General features: G+C 36.6%; 3 protein-coding genes across 3 annotated transcripts in view; all 3 read left to right on the forward strand.

Annotated features, from left to right (window-relative positions):
- The window catches only part of LOC114534119 (indole-3-acetaldehyde oxidase-like), a 50,119-nt gene that overhangs the window by 3,662 nt on the left and 20,701 nt on the right, over positions 1 to 25,756 (forward strand). The window lies entirely within an intron of this gene.
- LOC114534132 (xanthine dehydrogenase-like) lies at positions 44 to 7,037 on the forward strand. The gene is made up of 9 exons (XM_028555679.1): positions 44 to 449; positions 3,159 to 3,263; positions 3,762 to 3,828; positions 4,019 to 4,119; positions 4,554 to 4,712; positions 5,069 to 5,149; positions 5,242 to 5,283; positions 6,366 to 6,510; positions 6,943 to 7,037. The coding sequence occupies exons 1-9, from the start codon at positions 435 to 437 to the stop codon at positions 7,035 to 7,037; spliced, it is 810 nt and encodes a 269-aa protein (XP_028411480.1). The 5' UTR covers positions 44 to 434.
- LOC114534134 (xanthine dehydrogenase-like) lies at positions 7,049 to 23,246 on the forward strand. Its single transcript, XM_028555680.1, has 19 exons — positions 7,049 to 7,092; positions 7,660 to 7,739; positions 7,847 to 7,956; positions 8,668 to 8,772; positions 8,837 to 8,915; positions 9,213 to 9,327; positions 9,952 to 10,032; positions 10,146 to 10,255; positions 10,422 to 10,476; positions 11,718 to 11,776; positions 11,978 to 12,142; positions 19,260 to 19,350; positions 19,446 to 19,489; positions 20,398 to 20,528; positions 21,403 to 21,488; positions 21,586 to 21,742; positions 21,837 to 21,960; positions 22,044 to 22,140; positions 23,068 to 23,246. The coding sequence occupies exons 2-19, from the start codon at positions 7,665 to 7,667 to the stop codon at positions 23,244 to 23,246; spliced, it is 1,863 nt and encodes a 620-aa protein (XP_028411481.1). The 5' UTR covers positions 7,049 to 7,092; positions 7,660 to 7,664.

The raw sequence follows: 25,756 nt of genomic DNA on the forward strand, positions 1-25,756 counted from the left end.
GCATTAGTGATAATAACGATAATAAAATCTGCCCCTAGTCTAGTGATTTCAATAAGTCCTTGTTATATCGGAACTCTAGCAGACTGCAAGTTTACCCAATACTATCACCAAAGTCATAACACTAAAGGTGCATCGATTTTAAAACAGTAAAAGGATCACGTTTTAGCTTTAAGTTGTGAAGGGCATAAGGAGGTCAGCTTGTGAAAAGAAAATTTCCTTTAATGTACAGTTGCTTTATAGTTTTGAATGCCAGAGGTGGACACGCAACGAAGAGAAATGGTTGACTTCTATAAACACGATAACGGGCCAAATTTTATTTAACGCTAAAACGATGGGATTGCTTTTTTTTTCTTTAAATATTTTTATCCCAGGTGATCCTTAGAATCGATATTCCGTTTACTGCCAGTGATGAATTTGTAAGAACCTTCAAAATCATGCCGCGACACCAGGTATTTAGTTTCGTCTAAAATCATAGCGATATTCGTCTTGTGTAGGCTCTGATTTCTTTTGAGGGTGATTACCTTTACGGTTAAATGGAGTAGTCTAGTTTTCATGATTCAAACCGCACAGTATTAACTGGGGGTAATGCATATTGCTATTTAGTATAAATTTCGAGGTGACTATTAATTTTCCTGCATCAGTCTGATTGGATTCTACTCCTGTGGAAAACAACCTGTGGGTCCGTTTTTTCAAATATAAAGTTTGAAGTAATTGTAAATTTTATGAAGTTGTGTAGATTGTTATTTGTAAATACAAACACATCGAAATTTATTGGAGCGAGTTATCCCGACTCGGCGAGATAAATAGCGCATCACATCAAAGGCTTAACCTGATTAGTCTAAAAAGACTTTCATTATATGCAGTGTTCATCTCGCCTACCCGGGATTACTTGCTCCATGTAAACAGACCCTAATGCTTCCACCCATCGCAAAATCATCTCGTGACCTCGCTGCGATTGCTTGCTTCTAATTAAAAATAGTATTTTTTGCGATGAGTGGGCGAGAGCCCAAGTGTCTTAACGACGGTCCCCATGTGGAAACGTGGAGATGCTTTTTGTCAATGTGTTTTAGGCAGTTGTGGTGCCGCATCAGCCTCGTACCCAGGCGCTTTATTGGAAAACATAAAGGCTGCATTCAGCGTAATATAGAGATCTGTGGCTGAGATGTGCGAGCGCGCAAGGGTGCTTGGGGAGGACGCGACGGGAGAACGAAGCGCCTGGCAGAATATGCAGATTTCCGGCTCCCATTTTTGCAAAAAGTGAGAAATGCGTGAAGACTACAATATGTAGATATATTTTGAAGAAGAATTGAACCTGCGATCAAAATTATGGATGATTTGGAACGATCGTTTCAAGAACTATCATTTGAAGGTAGCTTTATACTGAATTTTTTTATTTTAATACGACTATTTTGACAAATCTCGTTTCGTAAACACAGTCGCGCAGTATTTAACACCATTTAAATTCATCTTAATTTCCTTAAAAAGTATCATCAAGCTTGGAGGAGGAAAGGTATACGTTTGGTATCGAAGAATTGAGTATTAGAGGTGAGTGCTTAGTTGCCTTGGGATTTAAATATTTCCTCTATTGATATTAGTTAAACAATAATACATTTTTATTTTCATTCTATATCAAATATGCTATCAAGTTGCAATTTATATGCCTGTTGCTAGTAATATACAATAACAAACTCCAGGTCAGATTGTTACCAGCACCCTACAGATAGAGGAAGGAAAAGAATCATTTCAGCAGGGAAACATGCTTTAACCCCAATGCTTGGAGTTTGTGTGAATTTAAGAATAAACATAAGTAAATATTATATATCAAGACTCAATTGTCAGAGATTGGGGCTGTTATTCATAAATTATACATATTTGTGCTTTTCATAGGTAGTGGAAGATATAAATCACCAAATTTATGCTCTGAATTAGAAAGGTTGTTGGACTATTGTGAAGACTCCAATGTCCTGAAAAACAGACATTATTAATGAGTTTACATGGCATTCTGATAATAAAAAGAATACTTTGACTCGGGGAATTAAAGAAATTTTCCCACATTCTACAAAAAAGAAAATAGTTGTTGGATGTGAAAATATGTATCTCCTTTTGAGAGTATAATGTAGTAAATAGGACTATGGAACAATATAATTTATACATGTATTATAGTAATTTCTTGGAATACTGTACACAACCTTCATCTACATTGTGTGATGTATATAAGTATATTGCTGTAGGGATGAATTAAGTCTATTGTTTGCTTTGTGGACTGTGGTACACCAGTTGAATTTCATGTACAGTACAGTATACCAAAGAGTGTTGGTGTTATAAAGGAATATTAATGAATTACTCTCTACATAGGTTTCAATAGTTAATTTTTCTTAACATTTAATACAGTTATTTACACTAATTTGTTAATGAAACCACATGGTAGTAAACCATAATATTTCTGTAATGCAGAATGATAATATTTCTGTAATGCAGAATGATAATATTTCTGTAATCAGGAATGAACTTAATGTAATGGAAAATAGCTTAGATAAACAGAATCAACTGCTGCTATTACTGCATTAGATGATGGAAACATTGAACTGGCTAATGAGCTTAAAAAAACTTAGATTCAAATTGAACTCAGCATTGATAAAAACGTACCAGGTCAAAGTCAAAATTCTTAGTGTTTCTGGAGGTGTTAAAATAACAGATTGCCAAGAAAACCAAATTAATAAAGAAGTCAAACAGATGGAAGAAATGTGCAACCTAAATCTGATGTAAATCATTGCATATTCGAGTAGATACTCTTCTTTCAGCGCTCGTAAATAACTGTTTGCGCCTTAATATTCGAAAATGATGAATAATACAACGCAGTGATAATTTTTGCACAAAATCTTTCCCAAATGTACCGCCCGGTGATAGGGTGTACGGCAATTTGCTCATTTGCATCTATGAAATATATGAATAAATCGTCCGCCGGCGCCATATTTGTTGCATATTCTGCCAGGCGCTTCATTTGTCGCGTCCTCCCCAAGCACCCCTGCGCGCTCGCACATCTCAGCCACAGATCTCTATATTACGCTGAATGCAGCCTTTATGTTTTCCAATAAAGCGCCTGGGTACGAGGCTGGTACCGCATTCTGAAATTTTATATCGCTTTATTCCTACATTAGAATGCGCATGCGTACGCCAATGCTGGATTCAAGGTCACGATGGACTCAACCTATATTATAAAGGGAATTCCAAGTTTAATGTTTGGTGGTGTGAAGCTTTCTCCGGTAAGTATGATGAATTGTCAGTTGTGTGAAGTCTGCTTAGTGTCACCCCCGTACTGCACATACAAACGTATATTTCTACTCCCGTCGCAAACGTACAGTAAATTGATAGTGGATCAACATGATAAGTAATTTAAGAGTAATTTAATTCAGCTAGAAGATTATGCAAGGGAGGATACACGGACAAAATTAATTTATCTCTACTTAGGGTATAGTCAAGTTCGTATGGTTAAATTTTGAACTTCCATACTTTTTGAAATATGTTGTATATATTATAAAGACGTAGTGAACCTAAGCGGTATTAGCTATTTAGACACTACAATGTATTTTAAACATTAAACGTACAACGTATTCATTTAAATGAATATAAACTAATTGCTATGTTACGTTCAGGAAGTATGGGCAAGTTTTACATCAGAGGACCTGATATTGTTATGAGCAGAACCGATGCGCAGAACGAAATTTACTTCCACTTTAATTTATATTTAAAATTTTCTTCAGTTTCGGGCAAGTGGTACACAGCAATATCTTTCAGGAAAGAATATTCTTGACTCAGAAACATTAAAAGGTAAGACGTTAATAAATACACTAGATGAGGAAAGGATCTCAAAGTCTCCGCCGCTTTCATACGGTAAACAGGTTATCACTCAAGGTATCTCAAATACGTTTTATTCCTAATTACGTTGAAGTACGATGTGAGAATTAAACCAAGCCATTGATAACAATTTTTTATACCCAACGCGGTATATACTAAATAGGTTGTATGAATGCATTGGATAAAGAAATGATACCAGAATCAACACCACTCACTGCAAGTGCTGAATATCGCAAGAGTTTGGCTCTTTCTTTGTTTTATAAGGTAAGACAACTTATGCTATACCCTTTAATCTCAAGGTTGGTGTTTATCAGATAAAAACAAACTTTTACAGGTACTTTATCGACCTAACTGATAAATTGGCGGATGTTTCGCTATAAACTTTAAATCGAATATACTTTCTCAAAGGACTCACAAAATGCTTCAGTCCTCGCTTATCTTCATTACTTTAGTTTATTTTCTCACAGGGACAAAACCTTGTAACAAATAATTAATGTGCTTTTTCCTGGCGCCTTGTAACGAAAAAATCGGTTTATTTTCTGTTTGTAAGCACTCCTCTTCACGTTGTAAAACATAATTTTGAAATTCCATGCCGTTATACGACCAAATAAAAGCTATACTGTATAGACTCAAGAATCTAATTATTGAAACACTAGATCTCGTTTATAATGGAATAATTCTGTATTTCTTTTTATTAGTTTTATCTTAGTCTTCTTGGTGATAAAGCAAGTTCCAGAGTGATTTCTGCTGCTGTTCCGTATGTAAGACCGATATCTTCAGGACAACAAAGTTTTGGTACAACTCCAAGTGAATTTCCTTTGACACAGCCCATGATGAAAACCACTGCAAAATTACAGGTAACTGCAATTTGATAGTTTTTACTTTGCGAGTACGAAGTATCCTTACTCTTATACTTTATTTATTCATGATTTTACAGCATAATATTAAATGAATAAAATGCTGTAAAATGAATATAGATACCTTTCAATATATAACGAGGGAGCAAGCGTCTTCAAACAACTTAGCATCAAATGTGGTATAACAACTGCCTAAAATAGACAAGAACGCTTCTCGACGTTTCGAGCTGAAGGCCTTCGGTCCTAAATATATCAAAGGCCCTCAGGTCGAAACGTTGAGAAGTGTTCTTGTCTATTTTAGGCAGTTGTTGTACACATTTGATGCTAAGTTATAAAATGAATGAATAAATGTTTAGGCATCAGGCGAGGCTCAATACACAGATGATATACCCAGGCAAGAGGATGAAATTTATGGAGCATTTGTTACAACAACACAGGTAATAATTTGGACAGCATGCGAAAACTGCAAATTAATATCGAAAAGTCGAGTATCATTCTTATACTTTTCTGTTATATTTCGTTGTTGAAGGGTAACTGTAAACTATCGAATGTTGACGTATCTGAAGTCTTGGTAAGAAAACTTATCAACCTGTTTATTCGTGACATGGAAATGTCGGTAAACGGTTGTAATATTGATTATATTAGTTGAAATAATGCAATCGTTTATCGACATTTCCAAAAAATTTAGCAGCAGTAATATCGGTACAGTTAAGCCTGGTTTCCATATGGCACCGACCTGTCGCCGACTCATTGTCTGTAATCATTCAAAGAGAAAATGATTTCACTCATCAATAATCACCGACAATAATACTTTGCCGACGTTGGCGTCATATGGAAACCAGGCTCATAGTTCCAGTCATGGCATCAGCAAGAATTGTAAACAGAATCAGCGGTAGTAGCCTGCGCCGCAGACCCATGCCCGAAATAGAAAGGCGGGGAAAAATATTTTTATTATTCCACTCTAAACCAATCAAAGCTTTGTTGATCGTGAGTAACCAATTAGGCTTCGTAATTAAATATGTAGCCAATCACACAGCGTCCCCCAGATTCTGGGGATAAATAATTATAGAACACGGAATTTGGCGCTGTTACATAGACGGTATTTCCGCCATATTCCGTCTATGCGTAGACTACAGCGGTAGTTGATCATCAGAGTTTGGTTGTGATGTCCCTACGTTTTCCTAAGAAACAAATATCGCAACTTCAAGTTACTTTAGCTACAGTGGTGCAGTGTGCGTAAGCGGGATCTCTTACAGAATTTCGAACATTGGATGATGATAAAAAGATGGTGATGCAAATTAAATTGGTAGCTGAGGCCATATTGGAGGTTTAATTTCGTATACTACGCATGCGCTGGTTAACCATGCAATCCACAAGCAGATATCTTTCATTTAATCGCACACGGAAAGATTTCGGCACGCGAGGCAGTAATCATCAAACAATCAATGATACATATCAATGATATTTGCCGTAAGTGGCACCATGACCAAAGTCGCCGGAAACGTCGCCCGCATACGAGAACAACTGGCTTACGCTAATGGCCACGAAAAAATTTTTGCTAAGCACATAGCTCTGTTGTGCGCCGGCCTTTAGTTCAACGACATATAGTATTGCAAGCTCAACAGTGAATGACCAGTCTTTTATTTGTTTCAGAAATTGCCTGGTGTATTGAAATATATTTCTGCGAAAGATATTCCTGGTGAGAATGATTTTGTTCCTGATATCAAGGGCAAGGAAAAATTATTCTGCGAGTGCGATGTAGAATATGCCGGCCAGGCGGTTGGAATGATTATTGCAAGTACGTATAGTCTTACTTGGCAATGTATAAATGATTTTATTGAGCCAATCCCACACCTGACGTCATTATACTGACAGTTAGCGAGTTAAAGATTAATCTAAGATGGCTGACAATTCATGAGAACTGTAATGTAATTGTATTACAAGCTAACGCATTACAAGAACCTAACCGGATCGATAATCTTTACCGATTTTTTTGTTCTTGCCATTGTCCTTTAAGTTTCTTTCAACACACTGTTCGTGAAATGATATTTACTAGTTGTATTTGTGCCATGATTTCAAGTTGACTCACAAGAATATTCTAATAGATATTATACGCCTAATTTTGACATTTTTTATTTAGTGAATAACATTGTTCTATAAAGCGCGCACAAAATCGCGTCGTGTGCGAAAATAAGTACGAAAATATCTTATGATCATAATTATTAACTAGTGAGCCAGAGCTTGGCCGATGAAGCTGCTGAGAAGGTGAAGATAACGTATTCCGACTGCAAAAAACCAATCATATCAATCCAAGACGCAAATTGAAGCCTATCCTTTTTCTCAGAACAAATTGTAAATGAAACTTTTGGCGATGTTGATGGTAAGAGTGCAATTGTCTTCAGAATACGTGGCAGGAAATGTAACATTGCTGTTAGTGTATAGAAAAGCGCGTTACTGTAAATAGATTAAAAGTAGATTGAGTTAGACTCAATGTGCGGGACTGAGGAATGGTAAGATACCACGATTGCTCGTGTTTCAGTAGGATATTGAGGAGGGCATTCAGGGGGAAGAAACGTACTTTTCGTTTAAACTATAAGGCATGCATTTTCGTGGAACTAACATACTAATTGTAATATTGCTTATATGCTGGATCTTTTTATCCATTTTTCAGTTAGGTATTTTAATATTTCATTGTTTGCTCGTACGCAAGGCGTTGTTATAGCCTGCTTTGAGTGCCGTCATTGGTGCCCAAAATCAAAACTGTTTCGTAAAACATGCATCTAACTGATCTAAGCTCAGTGGCCAATTTCATTTGGAAGTTTTGTGTTCAATTTATAGGCGCCATTGAAATGAAGTGGAGTGGAATGACAGTCTGTAACGCCCTTATATTTTATGTTTTATTCAAAACATTTCATCGTTCATTGTTTATGGCTTTGCATGTTTCCAGGAGCTATGGCATCATCAACCCATATTGTCAGCGGAGAAATTTCAGTTGGCACCCAGCATCACTTTCACATGGAAACACACGTTTGTATTATTTTATTCAATTAATCAAGTACTTAGAATAAATTTAAACTTAGTAGCAGTTTGCCCGTCCAAACTTACCAGAATTTTTTGAAATATTTTTGAAATAGACGTGTCTGTGTATCCCAAGTGAAGAAGAGATGAAGGTCTACGCTTCAACACAATCTACTGAGACCACTCAGATTTCAATAGCTCAGGTTTTGAATATACCTCAGAACAGGTATTACTATTTAACAATTACTCGTCTCAGGCTCAGTGATATTTATTTCGATTGGCCGAAATGAAGATTGGCCGAAATGAAGATTGGCCGAAATGAAGATTGGCCGCGTGGGAGAATAAGTCTCCCGAAAAAACCGGACCGAATTAAAGATTCTCGCTTTTTCTTGAGTAATAAAGATAGCAACGTTTTGTTGAACGTCATTTTCAGTGTCCTGATAATACTTTTAGTTGATTACTTCTTTCGCTCTTCGACTAAAAAAAGGTGCAAATAAGAAGAATTATTATGCATTACTAATGCAATCTCGATTGTGATTGGCTAAAAACCTATAGATAATTCTCAATGTCTTGCCACCTACACGACATGGAAAATTATCTGTAGGTGACGCAATTTTTTACCGCTAGTTTGTTGTCAATAATGGCGCAGGCTTCCTCTCTAAAAAGGAAATACATAATAAAACAATTATTGATATTCGCATGATATCGAAAATTATCAAGCCTCAGTTTGGCTTGATAATTCTCGATAACACACTAAACCAGATCCAATAATTGTTAAATACAATCAATGAATATTTCGACCGTAGCGAAACATTATATTACAAGTGCACAAAGATTAGTTGATTAAACCTCGTAGTAAAAAACAAAAATAGCTACCGTAAAATGCAAAACCATTCAGTTGCTACAATACTCATCTATATTTTCGTTCTTTTTGCAGTGTCAGTGTCTCGTGTAAGCGATGTGGTGGGGGTTTTGGCGGGAAAGGGAGTCGTGCCGCAGCCAACTCAACAGCTTGTGCTCTGGCGGCTTACATCATGAACAAGTAATTCTGAGTACCCGCATTTAATTAAGATAGTTTTATTACACTAAATACTTACGTGTTTTAGGCCTGTGCGTTTAAGAATGAACTTGAAAACGAACATGGAAATGATCGGAAAGAGATATCCTTACTTGGCGAAGTACAAGGTATTTTCCGAAATCTTATCGATTTATGAGTGCCGAAATCTTATGTATCCGCGCATAAAAGTAAGCGATTTCAAATTTGAATAGGTGGCTAAATGTAATGCAACTTGAGCGTTTTTATCCGTGTATTGAATTCTGTTGCATTTGTTTTAAGTTACTTAATAGTTAAAGCTCTGCGTCTCTGTATTTTGTTACAGGTTACTTGATAGTTACTTTGCTTTATAGTTACTTATAGCCCGAGGTAAATAATGTAAAAGTTCCGCTGTTATATAAAGCTCTTTACTTTGGCAAATAACTTAGATTGGGGCTGCGAAAGAAGGATTATTGAAAGGCATTGATCTCACATGTTACGCAGCTTGTGGAATTGCAACAACTGAATGCTACATTCCCATGTTTCCTATTTTAATGGATAATGGTGAGTTAATAATATCATTACTATTTATAATTGATATTCTCATCTCTCAAGTTTCCTTTAAGGTCAATCTCTAAAGTGCCTATATCACTCGTGGAATCTTTATGCATTTGAAAAGAATGTTAAAAGTTAGTTAATGTATTAAAAAAGTTTTTTTATTTAATGCAATAATTTTGAAGATACTAGCCTTTAAACTACCTGCAGTTCCTGAGTCCTAGGCTCCCGTAAACAATGGGCAGTTTCAAATTGAATAGCCGTGTTTAAACCCAGGAGGTTCGGACTCAGGAACCGCAGGTAGTTTAGAGGCTTGTATCTGCGAAATTATTGCACTAAATCAAAAAACTTTTTTGATATATGAACTAACTTTTTACGTTCTTTTCAAACGCATAAAGATCGAAAAAGTTATATAGGCACTTTAAACAGCGAGGTACATTCATACATCAGTACATATTACGGGAAATGGAAAAAAAATTTCATTATAGTTTCCTCCTAAATTATTTGACCGAGAAGTATAAGGGCTTGAATAATTATTATAACGTAATTTCTGAGAGCAGTGCTCCTTTCTTTCATTATCGGAATCAGTGCTCCTGGAAAGGTTTTTCCACTACTTTTTTTTAACAACTTTAGCGTATTATTGTGAAAATTGGAAATTTCAAGGCGTTCCCTGCAAGACAAACACAGCAACCAGCAGCTATACGCGTGCACCAGGTATGTAAACGTGCATGGGATATTTTACACGTTGATGAATTAGGGAGGATACTTGGAACACCTGCAGATTTTAACACATTTCTTCACGGAAATGCATGCCTTTGATTTTTCAGGTCGATTACCAGCGACCTTTATTGCCGAAACAATGATGAATCACTTGGCCAAAACACTGAACATGAGCCAGGATGAGATACGAGAAATCAATTTTTACAAGAAAGGACGGGTATCGCTACTCTCACGAAGCCTTACTGCTTTTACAATAATTCAATCCAGAATTTCAACTGTATGTATGCAAAAGTTTCGTGGCCGGTATAAAATAGACCCTGAACAAATAGCTCCGTAGTTAGTGCATATATTTCGATTTTGATTCGTTTCTTTCATTCTTTCAGACAACATACTATCATCAACCTTTGCTATACTGCAACATGACTGAAATATGGCAAGGTGAGATTAAACACTGATAGCTAATACTATAAGCTTATTTTTAGGCTAGCCTACTATGCTGAATATTGCTAGAAATAATCTGAGACCGCGAAGTCGAGGTTTTTACTCAGTATAACACTCACAGAGGCAAATAATTGTTTAAGTATGTAATTAAAACAGCATTAAGACGTGATTGTTTAAAAACCCAGTCTGTTGTAGAGAATACAATTTTAAACTATTTAAGGCTGTTTGAATTCGCCTTTTCCGTTTCTTAGGTAGATAATTTTCTTCAAAATTATGATTTCTTAATTAACCACATAAACCACTCGTCATTTTGCAAAAAACAACCAAGGTGACATGACGGATTGCCAAGTAATAATCCGACGTCCCTCAACCAATCAGAGGCTAAAAATTTCAATAATCAAATTTGTAATTATAATGAGTTCATTAAATAGCTCAAAGCAACGGTCTTAACTGAAACGCCAGTAGATGTGCCAGGAAAGCCCGACTTAATTCATTTTGCTTCTATCTTCTATCTTATCGAATATTTTGCTTCTTAAGTTTCTTTGATTTTTTCTCCACACTTTTTGTTTTTTATTATTGAAATAAATAATAGTAATTGCCCTGAGTGGAGTGCAATTTGGTGTAAAATCAAACGTGTGATTATACGAAATTGTTATAACAAGTTTGATTTCACACCAAAATTGCACGACACAAAGTGCAATTTATTTGAACTTTATTATATTCATTTTGAAATCATACAAAAATGTAAACAAATTCAAAACGATTTATTGGCTGAAAGAACCGAAAACCGTATAAAATGTGAGGAATTTTCATCTATTTTTGTCAAGAAATTTTACGGGGCATTTAAAAATACAGAATATTCAAATTTTGTGCCATTTTCCCTTGTAATTAGATTGGATAGTTACACTGAAATACTAAATCTGATTGTTGTGGCGCAGAACTTCAATCTTATTTAAGAATTAAAAAACGAGTCGCGTGCCTTTATGGTGTAATAATGCACGATGGGGGAATGTTGGGAGAATACGAGAGAAGCTTGTAAAACACGAGGCGTAGCCGAGTATTAGTATTCTTCTCGAGTATTCTTCTATTTTTAACCAATCAGATTGCAAGAAATACCATTCATTTCAAAATGAATATAATAAAGCTAGAAATTGCAACGTGTAAATCGTTTTGTATTTAACAATTGCAAATTTCATTAAGAATTATGCTCCAATGTGATTATTAATTTGTAATTTTAGAATTGAAGAAATCAAGTGAAGTTGACAAACGTAGAACCGCTATTGAATCATTCAACAAGGTTTGGTTTATCAAATAAACCTGACGTAATTGCCACTAGCTCGAGGGAGTGAAATTGAAGCTAGCGACTTTTATTTAGCTTTACGAGTTTTGAGCAGTCCCGCGTTCACAAGGCTTGTAGACCTCTTGCAGTGTTTGCGCGTTATTGTGTTACTTTTTTACGGAAATTCTTGCCAATCTTTGTTTACTTTCTTTTTTGAAGGAAAATCGTTGGCGTAAGCGAGGAATAAGTTTAGTGCCAATGAGATGGGGCGTGGAATATAAACGAGGGTTTCGATACACCGCCTATGTCGCAATATTTCGTAAAGATGGAACAATGGCCATATCACATGGAGGAGTTGAAATAGGACAAGGGATAGACACAAAGGTATACTTCATAAATATATACCAAAATTGAGGGCGGGCATTTTGTTTGAGAGAAAATGTAGTAGACACTTTATGTTTATCAATAAAACAATGGAATCAGTGGAATGTAATTTTCCACACTGGGAATACAAATAACCTTGTAGCCTTAGAACGATTTATGGAAAAGTTAAATATTTTATAGAAAAAGTTAGATATATAATAGAAAAATTAAATATGAGGAAACTCCATGCAATTCGTTTTGTATATGAAAAAGTCAATTAACTTACCTGCAGAGATGTTCAAATTTTTCAGCATGCAGATAATACGAAAGACGATTTAAAACAACATTAATTTGTAGGCCCGCTTTCCCTGCATGATTCGAACATAAATAATAGCATCATGTTTTAAACTGTTTATTTATGTGATTCAAACCAACAAAAGCATGCTGTGTATTTCACTATTATAGTCGCGGTTTTTTCCAGTTTGTTATACAAGCAATATGATTGAGATATGTTGTATATGCACGGGCGTTGCACAACTAAACAATCAGACATTGTGGAACAATAAACAATGCTTAATTCACCATAACGAAAAAGATGGCGCCGCGCAAGGCATGCTGGTAAAATGTACATGTTGTCAAAAAGAAAACAAACATGGTTGGTCATTTGCTGGCAAGGTTAGACTACACAAATGCCCAATAAAAAATGCGTTGTCGCAAGATGTACTCATACAAGTTGGCGACATAAAACGCTGACTTTCTATTGCTTTCCGAAGGACGATAAACTACGGCGGAAATGGATTAAAGCTGTTTCTTTGAGGGCGTTAAACTACCGATGGAAGCCGAGTGACCGAATATGCAGCGCTCATTTTCCAAACGGACGCAAGCTTGGAAAGAACAACATCCCTTCCATCTTTCCCAGATGGGATTTCAAAAAGAAACAAGTTGTGTGGCCTGTTGATATCTCGAGTTGCTGAAGGAAAATTTGTATCCTTGATAATAATGACTGTTACTTCCAAATTCTGATATTGAAAACAAACCTATCATGGCGAAGATGAAGTTGACCGTCCTAAGATAAACGAAACAAATATTTCCATATCAGTACCGAAAACACAACGATTGTTGATGAGAGCGAAGATTTGAGGGATGAAGTCGAATGTAACAGCACAGGAAATAAAGAGAAAGCAAGTATAAATGATGGTGACTGTCCTAACGTGGCACGCTACGACAACGTGTGCAGGACTTAGAAAAGCAGCGAGATATTCAAAGGTTTGGAGTAAAAAGATTCATGCTCTCCGATAGTGACATGAGATTTTACACTGGTTTGCCAGATTATCGAACTTTCCTTGCATTGTATAATTTTTTGAAGCCACAACCAGGGTTTCAGTTGAACTACTATAATAACTATACAAATAAAACTGCTTCTGAACACCAAGTGGTAAGAGGAAGACCTAGAAGTCTGAACAGTATTGACGAATTATTTTTGACATTGATTAGACACGGCTAAACTTGTTTGAAAGGACCTTGGAGATAGGTTCAACATTTCCCAGTCTACTGTGTCTGAGATATTCTCAACCTGGATAGACCGCATGCATGATTGTCTTGGGCAGTTGAAGTTCACTGCAAATCCCAGTATGATGAAACAATACTTACCAGCATGTTTCAAGTCAGGGCATGAAGATGTTTCTCTAATTATTGATTGTACTGAGATATTCCTGGAAAGGCCTTCTCAGGTTATTCAACAATCAGCCACCTGGTCGGATTACAAAAGTCATAATACTGGAAAGGCCTTGTTAGCTCTATCTCCTGTTATGCTCCCAGTATTTACATCTGACATATTTCCTGGCAGTATATCAGATGAAGAAATGGTAATTGAGTGTGGTGTCCTACAGTATGCACAGAATGGTGATAGATGGTTGGCAGACAAAGGTTTTTTAATTCAGCATATTTTAGATAAGTATGGAGTAAGAGTTGACACACCAGAAAAATTAGAGGGAAAGGGCCAGTTTAACCATCAAGAAGATTGCAAGAACCGAAAGAATTCACAGGTGAGAGTTCATGTTGAAAGAGGTATTCGTCGAGTAAAATTGTTTAATATTTTAAAAGGGAATATGCCAATTCGATACCACCATCTTTTATCAAAGATTTGGAAAGTCTGTTGTTATCTAACTGCCTTTCTTCCACCACTAATCAAAGATAAAAGTGATATTAATATCCAGGACAATGAAGAGTAACACCATTTTACAAATTAATTAAGTAACAAATGTTGTGATTTCTTGTTTGACAAAATGCAATGGTTTCTTACAGTATTGTGTGTTAAACTATTTCTAAGCTGTTTTAATGTAAGAGTGTAAATATACAGCAGAATGCAATGAATAATCTAATGTGAAGAAATTATTTAATATATATTGTAATAAATATGTACAAAGCAATTTAATATTAAAATGAATGGAATGTTTACATTGTTTTATTTAAATACGATGCATGCTGACTTGGGACTCAATTTTTGCCACAAAGTCTCTAATCAAAAGTGATTCTTCTATTGTAACAAGGTTTCACAAGGTAAATTTCGGCCATTAGAAAACATACTGTACAATTACTTAAGAAAAAGCTATTTCTGTACAAGATTTAGAAAGTTGATTTGCTTCTTGTCTTAATGGTAGCATACTTTCAAATTCAGGAACATTTCCAGCCAAAGTATCACAAAGTTTCTGGGATATTTTGCATTCTGCTTGAGGAATAGTGCCAATTTTTTCATTGTTGAGGACTGCATTACAGACATGCATGAACAAGGCAATAAAGTATTTATTTCTAGTTATTAAAAAATACTTGGAAACTTTATTTTCTGGAACAAAAGACTGTAGTATACCAAAAGAAGCATCTGCACATTCCAGTTGTAACTGAATTTGTGTGTAATGTGCTCCTGTTACTGATAACAGTGGCTCCATATAACCCTCAGCTCTAGTTTTAGTTTCCAGAACACAACGACCAGATAGAATATGTGTGTTGTTTGTTTGAACTTCAGTGGCTGTTTTGCAGGATTCGCCTTGAAATATTCTATCTGGTGAAGCTCCATAATTTGGGTCAGAATCCAGACAGAAAAATCCACATTCTTCAACATCTGCTCCACTTTCCCTTGAAAAACAGACTGCTGCTTCATCTTCAAATTTTATACCTCTTTCAAAGTTTCTTAAGAACTTTTTGGGTTCTTGTTTTTTTTCTTTTACACAATGCCATGTAACATCATATTCCTTTCTTCCCATCAAGCCAATTAATGCTGGGGCTTTAGACCCAGTAATTTTACCAATTCGTTCAGTAAACCATTGCACACTCCTTTGGGCAGGTCTTGTTTGGGTTTCAGCTTCAGGTATGTTTGCACTTGCTTTAGTATGGCATGCATCTCCACTGGTGTACAGTATGTTTTCTGTGCTGATGGCTGTTTTTGCAGTACTGGGCTCAGAACTGTCTGTAAAGTTCAATCTTAATATGTCAATGACACTCTGGGAGCATTTTGAGCCTGACAAATCCTTGCACAACTCGTGAACACGTTTTTGATCCACATTTGGTTCACCACATGGTCTGGAAGTGTAAGTGGAACTTACTTCAACTGGAAGTTTTCTCTTACGACCCCCTGCTTCATCTCTATGTGCTAAGTGTTTTTCAAATGTTAGTTGCTGAAAAGGCTTGCGTTTCATAAGCTCCTTCTCAGGATCTTGTTTCGATTTGAGAGAGGGCAAACCCCACATTTGTCTAACCTCGGTGCAGCTAACAGGCTTTGGAAGTTCTTGTTCTGCAGACATTGTTGCCTCGGCCAGTTTATACGATAGGGCAGCAACATGTTTATAAAAACCCCGCCTTCCAGCTGCACAAGAGAAGTCTCTAGCTCCAAGTATTTCCCCAGTTTTCTTGTCAAAAAGTACACATATTTTATACGTTTCATCTTGTTTAGTTTGTTTCATTGCTGCCCGTGTATATCCACGAAGCAAGAACATGTTGTGCTCCTGCAAGACATTGATTTCAATCCTTTTCCCTGAAGTTTCAAATTTCTTGGTTTTTGAAAATGCATAACCTTCTAGTAAGTGCCTCTTCCCTTCTGCTTTTGCAAAATAGTTTTCCACAATTGAATGGGTTATTACTGGTATGCCATGAAGTGAAATAGTCCAGTTTTCTTTGTTGATAACGTCTTCCGTTTCGAGGATTTTTTCGATTAAATTTTGTTCCTCGCTGAGGCTCCCTTTCCTCTTCTTCTCGTACGTATCGCCACTTGGATCTTTTAAAAATTTTTTGTCCCATCCCATTGAAATGTAAACCTTTATTCTGGCAAGAAACATTAACAGAAAACATTTCAATTAGATATATTCTATATAAAACAACGTAAAGACATTTCGTATAGGCTTTCAGCAAGTGTCACCAACTTACTTCTCTATCAACTCTCCGCGTCTAAGTCCACTTAAATTTCGACAGCCTCTGCATTTCAACCATAAAACAGCTTCTGCCTTTGTTATTTCATCGACCTTTTTACAAAGTTTTGCACCTGGAATATCATTTTCATTCAACAAAATGTTCGAACTGTTTTCTCCCGCCATATTGTTTTCTTTTTGACAACATGTACATTTTACCAGCATGCCTTGCGCGGCGCCATCTTTTTCGTTATGGTGAATTGTTAGACACTTGACACTCGGAAGCGATGAATAGTTATTAGTCATTAGTTGCAGTTAGTGTGAGAGGCAATAGCACGAGCCGGGAGGGTTGTCCAATACTGTCAAATAGACACGACCCGTACGACCCGTAAAATTGGTTGAGTTGAATGAATGTCTTATCGACCCGTGCAAGTGGAGAAATGCATCATGTAACTCTATTCGTCGACCCGTACAAGTGGAGAAATGCATCATGATGTGTTTAGAGATAGCTACAGAGGGGCTAACTCTATTCGACGACCCGTACAAGTGGAGAAATGCATCATGATGTGTTTAGAGATAGCTACAGAGGGGCTAACTCTATTCGACGACCCGTACAAGTGGAGAAATGCATCATGATGTGTTTAGAGATAGCTACAGAGGGGCTAACTCTATTCGTCGACCCGTACAAGTGGAGAAATGCATCATGATGTGTTTAGAGATAGCTACAGAGGGGCTAACTCTATTCGACGACCCGTACGATTTGACAAATCGTACGAGTCGTTTCGACCCGTACAAGTGGAGAAATGCACCTTGATGTGTCTAGAGATAGAGGGACTAACTCTATTCGTCGACCCGTACGATAAAAAATCCGTAGGGATTTTTTGAGATCGACCATCAGTAATAACACTAATTTCCTATAATACATGAAAGTTGGGAGCTCTGACATAAATAGAATGTCACTTCGCGCGAAAAATATCGCTAGTGGCCTGTAGTGGCTTTACAACTAACTGTGTATTTATATTTGCCGATGTGGTTTTAAAAGAACGAGGCAATTCAATATGTATTTATATTTGTTGAGTTGTGCATTGCTAACTGAAAGACAATATTTCCTATGTTGAATAATATGTGGTTTTTAAAGAACGATCGAGGCAATTCAATATGTATTTATATTCGCTGAGTTGTGCGTTGGTAATTGAAATATTTCGCTTGTGGAATTCTGCATGTGTCTTTGTGGTTTTTAAAGAACGAGGCAATTGAATATGTATTTATATTTGTTGAGTTGTGCGTCCAGCCCAGCACGATTCATTTATCCACTTATACGGATCGAATCGACTCACGATTAATTTCTCCACTTGTACGGGTCGAAACGACTCGTCCAATTTGACAAATCGTACGGGTCGACGAATAGAGTTAGACTCCTCTATCGGGCAACACAGCATGACGCATTTCCCCACTACAATAGTACCTACGGACCAACCGAATTTGGTGGGATCAATGATGCATTTCTCTACTTGTATGGGTCGTAACGACTCGTACGATTTGACAAATCGTACGCCGGTACGGGTCGAAAAGACATTCATTCAATTCGTCCAATTTTACGAGTCGTACGGGTCGTGTCTATTTGACAGTATTGGACATGTGTGCGAGCCGGAGGCACAGCTTTTAATACATTTCTATAAAACGAAGAAGTTATTGTTGTGGTTCTAATCCAGTATATGTTACTGGGCTATTCCCCCTACGGCCCCGACGATTCCGCTGAAAGATACAGAGAGTAGGGGTCGTGTAACAAGTTGTTAATGTTCAGAGGGCTTTGTTAATATTTTACTAATTCACCCACAAGTTTAATCAAACGTGTATGTCGTCATCCAAATGTTTTTATCTATATACACTGAATGCAAAGCCGCGAGGAATACTCTCTTTTTAAGGTGGCTCCCTACAATTTTTTAAAATATTGAAAACTTGTGATTTTGATTTAAAATTTTAGCACGAGATTTCTTGCTAAGGAGAAGAAATTTCCCAGATGTATTAACCAACATTCTAACAGTCAGAAATTGCCCATAAGCATGACGTCATTACCGTTGTTATGGTAATAATAGCAAGGTTCAGATTTGACTTCCACTACTACTACCCAGACCTTAAATGGGAAATAAACCAATCAGTTGCGACCGGTCTACCTGATTAACCAATCACATGCCGAATAGGTCAGCAAAAGGTTTTACTCGAAAACAAGCTCGGTTACCCCAATTTTTTATTCTATAAAAAGTTTTCTTAAAAAAAATGGAAAATTTGAACCAGTTAAGAAAAGTTCTATAGAGCCAAAATTAAAAAATTAAAAAACGTGATTTTTCGCTATAGAAATTTTTGGCTATATAGAATTTTTTAAAAAATTTCCTATTTTTTTGTAAGAAAACTTTTTATAAAATAAAAAATTGGGGTAACCGAACTTGTTTTCGAGTAAAATGCGGGAATAGGTAAAATGACGGCCATATTGAATCGCCATTGTTACCATAACAACGGTAATGACGTGATACTCAAAGACAAGTTTCGACTGTTAGACTGTTAGTTAATATATCTGGAAAATTTAATTTCGTTTAGCAAGAAATATCCTGCCAAAAATTTCAATCTAAATCATTAGTTTTCAATATTCTTAAAACAGTAGGGAGCTACCTTAAATCTTATTTTTGCCCGTAGAATTTTCTTTTTGGACCTTTGAAAATATCTTTAATTTTATCTAACTGCAGGTTTGCCAAGTCGCTGCTTACACACTCGGTTTTGGTCTGACTGTTGATAAGATCTCAATTAAACCAGCAACAAGTTTTCTTAATCCAAATGGTATGTCAATTTGTTTCGCGTTTTGTGAATGTTTTCACGTTGAATGAGATGTGCCAAATGTGTTGTCCTACTCTAAAACGCTTTTCCGTTTACAGGTTCAACAACTGCGGCAAGTATAACAAGTGAATTATGTTGTGAGGTGTGAAAATTTCCTACTTGCCTCATTAGTGTAACCAATGCAATGCTTTGAATCCCTTGTAATTAACCAATGCTTTGATAGTCTTTGTTTCAAAAGACTGTGAACAACATTTCTAACAAATCTGATGATGAGGTTAAGCGGAAAAATAAAGTATATCATTTTAGACAATTATTACAACGTTATTATCTACCTAAGCCAGTGGAAGCAGTTCCTTTTGGAAGGGGTGGGACAAGGTAGCAAATTTGCTCTGGACTGCATGATCTTACACAAGGGTGATTGATACACGTTGAAGTGGTAGAAAAATAGAAATTATGAAAGAAAGCCATGCGCAAGTAGAAATTACCGCTAATTACCCCCTTTCTTTTACACAAAGCCAACCCTACTCCCCGCAGACGGGTCCACAAAAAGACGAAACGCCGCATACGAGATACTGATTCGCACCCTTGACTTTTTTCTTCTTCATGTTATCCTATTTTACCTACCTCTTTGCATACCCATGAAATTTAACATCACCAACAATAATACACAGCCTTTTATTACACACATAACTACACAGTTCCTTGAAGATTTTGAATCACGCACAAACAAAACCCCTTTTGATTTCCTTTTATTTTATACGCAACGCATGATTGGCGATTGTCCAACAATTTCCAAACAAACCCTTTTCTATGGTATATACCTACAATTGTCATACGTCCCTTAATTTACAAAGAAACTGTGTTCTTAAATGCGACTTTATAGTTGTAAACGAAGGGAAGGAACGTTTTGGAGGCTTGAGAATCAGCCATAACATCAAAGAATTAAAAATTTCAATACGACCTACAATAATGACAGTAACATCAGTTATATAATAGACAGTTTACCTTATGTAAATAAATATTCAAAAACTGTATCTTGTGTCTGTGCAGGCGATCATACAATGCTGCAATATGCTCAAGGAAAGAATATCACCTGTAGCAAAAGATATGCCACAAGCCACGTGGGCTGAGATCATTCACAAGTGTTATGAAAAGGGTGTTGATTTGTCTGCAAAATACATGTATGTACCAGAGAGGCTGGCTCGATACAGTTTTCGAAATAACACATGGACATGTTCAAACTATGCATTTTTTTTCAAACGCATAGTTTGGGGATATTAGCGATTAATTAGCCCGCAAACTGTGGGAGGTTTAGTAAACCACCCGTGGCTAAGAAGTATTTAATAAGATGTTATTCGACAGATTTTGTTTTTTAGTTTTTTGAGTACCCTACTTTCAAATCATATTAGGTTTAGTAATAGATCTACCATTACTATGCCTGTGGCGTTTTACGTATACGAATTTTACCCAAGAATCGCCTATCGGTTGGAATAGATGGATAAGGAGTACGGTGACCCCCAAACTTAAATCAAAAGATATAGGTCTGTGTCTAATAGCAGGCATTCTTTGGCATTTATTTAGTAATTTGTTTATTTTTTCAATTAATGTAGGACTATTATGTAAAATTAAAAAAAAATATGGAATTCAAGTAATCAAACGTTTTACTCTAATATGTTTAATACATCATCTCATAATGACTTCAAAAGAGGGAATCCGGGTGTTACACGATTTATTTAGTAATTTGTTTATTTTTTCAATTAATGTAGGACTATTATGTAAAATTAAAAAAAAATATGGAATTCAAGTAATCAAACGTTTTACTCTAATATGTTTAATACATCATCTCATAATGACTTCAAAAGAGGGAATCCGGGTGTTACACGACGTTTGATTGGCCCGTTAGTCTTGCGGAAACAGTTCATGCAGTCAAATTAAATATATCCGCCGTCAATCTTGGCACTCCTAGTTTGTGGCTTTACTGGCTGCGCGATCCGTTTATTATTTGTTTAGATGCATGGTCTTTACTATAATGATATCTGTATTTGTTTTTTTTAGGATATTACCAAAGCCTCCTCAGCCAGCTTTTAATTATAACATTTTCGCTGCGACTTGTACAGAGGCGGAGATTGATGTGCTCACTGGTGAGACAGAAATACTCAGAACGGATATTTTGTTTGACTGTGGAAAAAGGTAGACAGTTATTCCATTAACTCCGTGCAATATTTCCTGTGCTTTTAGCGGTGACCAAACACTTTGCTGAAAGACATTTGGCCGAAAGACACTTTGCCGAACGGATATTTTGCCGATCGGAGATTTCACAGAAAAGCCAGATATTTTGCCGAACAGACTATTTTGCCGAAAATAGCGATACTTTGAGCATTTTTATATTCCTTGTGTTTGTCTGCACATACTAAAAAATGCCATATTCTAATAATGCCATTTGTAAACGTAAAGATGTTGGTGTGTGGAGCAAGTGTTCTGTTTTGCAGCATGAATCCTGAAATTGACATTGGACAAGTGGAAGGAGCATTCATCATGGGTCTTGGTTATTGGTTGACTGAGAAAGCAATATATGATCCTCTGTCCGGTCAGAAACTTACCAATGGAACATGGGTAAGAAACTTTCTATCGTTGGTTAGGGGCGGGTAAAGTGGTAGGAAAGCTACGAAATTTGAAACTTTTTTATTTGTTATTAGGATTACCACCCCCCGTCTTCGAAAGACATTCCAATAGATTTCCGGGTGAATCTTCTTAAAGATGCTCCAAACCCGCTTGGAGTTCTTGGCTCAAAAGGTAATTTTATGTCAATATAATGACAATTGCCCTGTATTGTAGTATGTAGCGATGTTTTAGCCGCCTCTTTCAACGAATTTCGAGTTGGACGGGGGAGGGCATTACAAAAAATGGACCCCCTGGCACAACAAAGTATAAATGTTGATCGTGGCCGAAGCGGGAAATTTTTTGAAATCAGTTGCCTCATGTTAAAAAAATGTGCAAAATAAGATGCTTCGCGCTCGACAGATGATATCAGTGAGGCTGAGTTATATTCAGCAAAGATTGGCCGCCAGCAGGATACAGAAAGGCTCAGTACACATAGTTGTGAACGAAAGCAATCTTTATTTTTATCAATGTTTTTTTAAACATGGGGTTTTTACTTGGGAATTTTTACTGATTTTTACCGCGAATTAAAGTTGACTTTTCAGGCCCACACAAACAGGACGCGATTTGGCAACGCGGCGTGAGTTTTTATTTCCCAAAAGCAAATAAATTTTAACTTATAATAATATTCTTGTGGATTACATAACGTGATGACTAGCTAATGACTATCATACATTTTGATTGCTTAGGCGTCAAAAGGTTCCAAATATTGCTTCCAGAATTTAATTTGTATGCTTTTGAAAACTGAAAATTCGTGTCGCGTTGCCGCATCAGGTCTGGGTCGGCCTTAACTTCGATTATTTTGACCGCCAGCCTCGCCAAATAATGGCGGTCAACGCAAGAAACTTTTAAAACTAAGTCAGTAACATACATGCGATGGAAATAAGTTTCTAAACATACAGCTCTAGCACTTTTTCGTCATTTAACAAAATTTTAAAGTTTCACTGATTCATTTTGAGTCTTATTTGTCTCATACGCGTTCATTGCTATATGAAAATTATTATGATTAGCTTTTAAATTCTACGATTTAACTATGCTCTTCGCTTTATTTGTGGTTTAAAGCTGCTGGTGAACCACCTCTGTCTATGTCATCTTCGTGTTTGTTCGCTGTGCAAGATGCGATATATCACGCTCGTGAAGAGACTGGGCAAGACAAAGATTACTTTCCGCTTGACGGCCCAGCTACAGTTGAGGTCACTCAGTTGAAGTGTTTAGTCCATCCTTCACAATTTATTATGTAACAAAGAAACATAACTTTGCTCATTATTCGACTAGGCTCATCTGTGAAAATGAATCCAATTTTCATCGTTTAAAGTATGGTTTTTATAAGGTGTAAAACAAACTGACACAATTAGTATAAAAAATTAGACCGTAAGTGCAAGATAAGTCGGTTTTACCAGTAAATATTGTATATATTCGAACAGCTTTATTATTCTGTGAAAACGAATTGGAATTATCACCCATTTTCTGGCCATTTCCCAATCCAGCAGGGTACTGGGTCCATGCAGTCGCGAATAAATTAGTATTTCAGACCTATATCTCTCCTGTCCCTCCAAACAGTCCATGATGCTTTGCGGTTCGCGACTAGCAAAGTATTTTTCGGTAATTTATCCTAATTAACATGGACTATATTTACCTGATAAAGGATTCTGAAATTTAGTTTTCGACCCCACATACTTTTTTCAATACTTTGCGCTATGATTTGCGTGAATTGCATTGCTCATTACTGGAAACAATGTGCACTTTTTTGATTGGTAAAGAAAAATTCACTCTGAAATGTGTAAGAGTTTACAAAAGACTACATTTGAAAACAGTTTATTTTTTCACGTAGTTAATGCAGGGCTTTTTGGAAATTGTGCCTAAGCTTGGGCTTAAGCCTTTCCATTAGATGTTAGTGAATGCTATTGAAAAATTAGCCTATGAACTAGTCATGTTTATTGTCGCAGAATTAAAAGAAGCGCAGATGCAATTATATAACAAAACGCATCGTCGTGGTAGTTTATCCTAATGAACACAGATTATTTTTACCTGACAGGGATATTCTAGAATTTTGTCTTCGTCCGCAAATACCTTTTTGCATATTTGCGCTATGATTTGCGCTAATTTTTCCATCAACTGTTCCTTGAATTTGAAGTGTGTATAATTCCACTCGAAATTAAGACCTGTAAACCTCTAGAATTTACCTGCATCGAGTAAAGTGCCAAAAATCATGCATAATTGATCGCGTCGCGTAGCGACAGCGATCTATAGTTTCGGCTTGGTTTTTTTTTTTTTTTTTTTTTTTCCTCTCGGGTCGACCCCCAGCGTCGCTAGCTGCGGGCCATATCGCCCTAATCGGGAACCTGCGCACAGGTAAGTTGCTAGTTATATCACGTGTTGTATTCACTTTGGGCATATTTCGTTTCACCTTCGAACTTCGAAGCAGTAAAGTAGAATCAATAAAGTGATCAAAATGATAGTAAGTGCTATCTTATCTTTACACTCATTACACATACAACTAACTACACACGCCGAGCAGAGTAAGCCTGCACTAAAGGATTTCAAGCAGTTTCGAAATGGGCTGTTGTGTGTTTCTCCTGCTTTCAACATGCGACTATAGTTCGGTATACTGTTCATTTTTATTATTAAGAACATTTACGACACAAAATTTGCATAGCTGGGCTGGCTACGCCGCTGTGAACGACGCGATCATATAACGCCTAGTAGGCGTCTTGTTGAATATAATAAATTTATGTAATATAATCCGGGGACATACCATCGCTCGTTATCAAACTTGTGTGCATGTTGATAGAGATTAGTATTTCGCCATCGGCCGCTCTATATTGTCTCGCTTTTTTTATACATCGAAAGGTTCACACCAGCCGACAATCGCTTGAAGCCTTCAACGTGTTGAGCAGCGAGTTTTAGTGAAGCCAAGTTGCCCAGGGAGGACGAACAACAATTAAAAGAGGTTTGATTTTACTTATACTTCAGCCTCGTCGATGGTATTATAGTAGTGTAGCCGGTAGCAAGAAATTCATTGCTTTCACGTGAAGTCATGCAATGGACAAGATAAGCATAGCGGCACTAAATTAATCGTAAGCCGGCTGGCTATGTTACGACTTGTCGCGTGAACTGCCTTTTTTCTCATTGGTATGACTATGGTATATGAGTCTACCGTCTACGGCTGATGACCCCGAATGTTAAATGTAGTCTGAATAAAATCGGTTCATGCACACCCGCAGAGAATTAAAATAGTTGACGGCCGAAGGAGTGTTTATGGACAACATGTCTAAATTTTCATTGTTTCCGCACAGTATCGTTATTGTGAACGCTCGTGATTCTACATGGAAATGTCAGGGAAAGCAATAGTAACAGTGCGCGTTGAAGTTAATGGAGTGAAGTATCTTATTTCTAACACAAGTTCAACGACATCGTTAAATGAATGGCTGAGATCACAACCTGGACTCAAAGGTATGGAACATTTTCAAAAGCAGTTATGTTGCTCAGGATCCATGACTTAATTTTAAATGAATGAAATCTCCAGTCGAATTGCAATAGACTTCCCTCCTATGACCTTATGGGCAGAATGCGTGACGATGGTTGCAATTAAAAAGTCATTAATCCATTATCGTGATTTTGGTAAAATTTCAGTTGTCGATATTTTTTGCTTCTTTGCTGAACTTAATGGATGACTTGCGCTGTAAACTAATTTCTTACCTCGGCGATAACATTTTCTGAAAGAGCTTATTAAACTTAGTAAAACTGCCAA

The sequence above is a fragment of the Dendronephthya gigantea genome, unplaced genomic scaffold, assembly GCF_004324835.1.
Source record: "Dendronephthya gigantea isolate DGI-Jeju-01 unplaced genomic scaffold, DenGig_1.0 000097F, whole genome shotgun sequence".
Lineage (NCBI taxonomy): Eukaryota > Metazoa > Cnidaria > Anthozoa > Malacalcyonacea > Nephtheidae > Dendronephthya > Dendronephthya gigantea.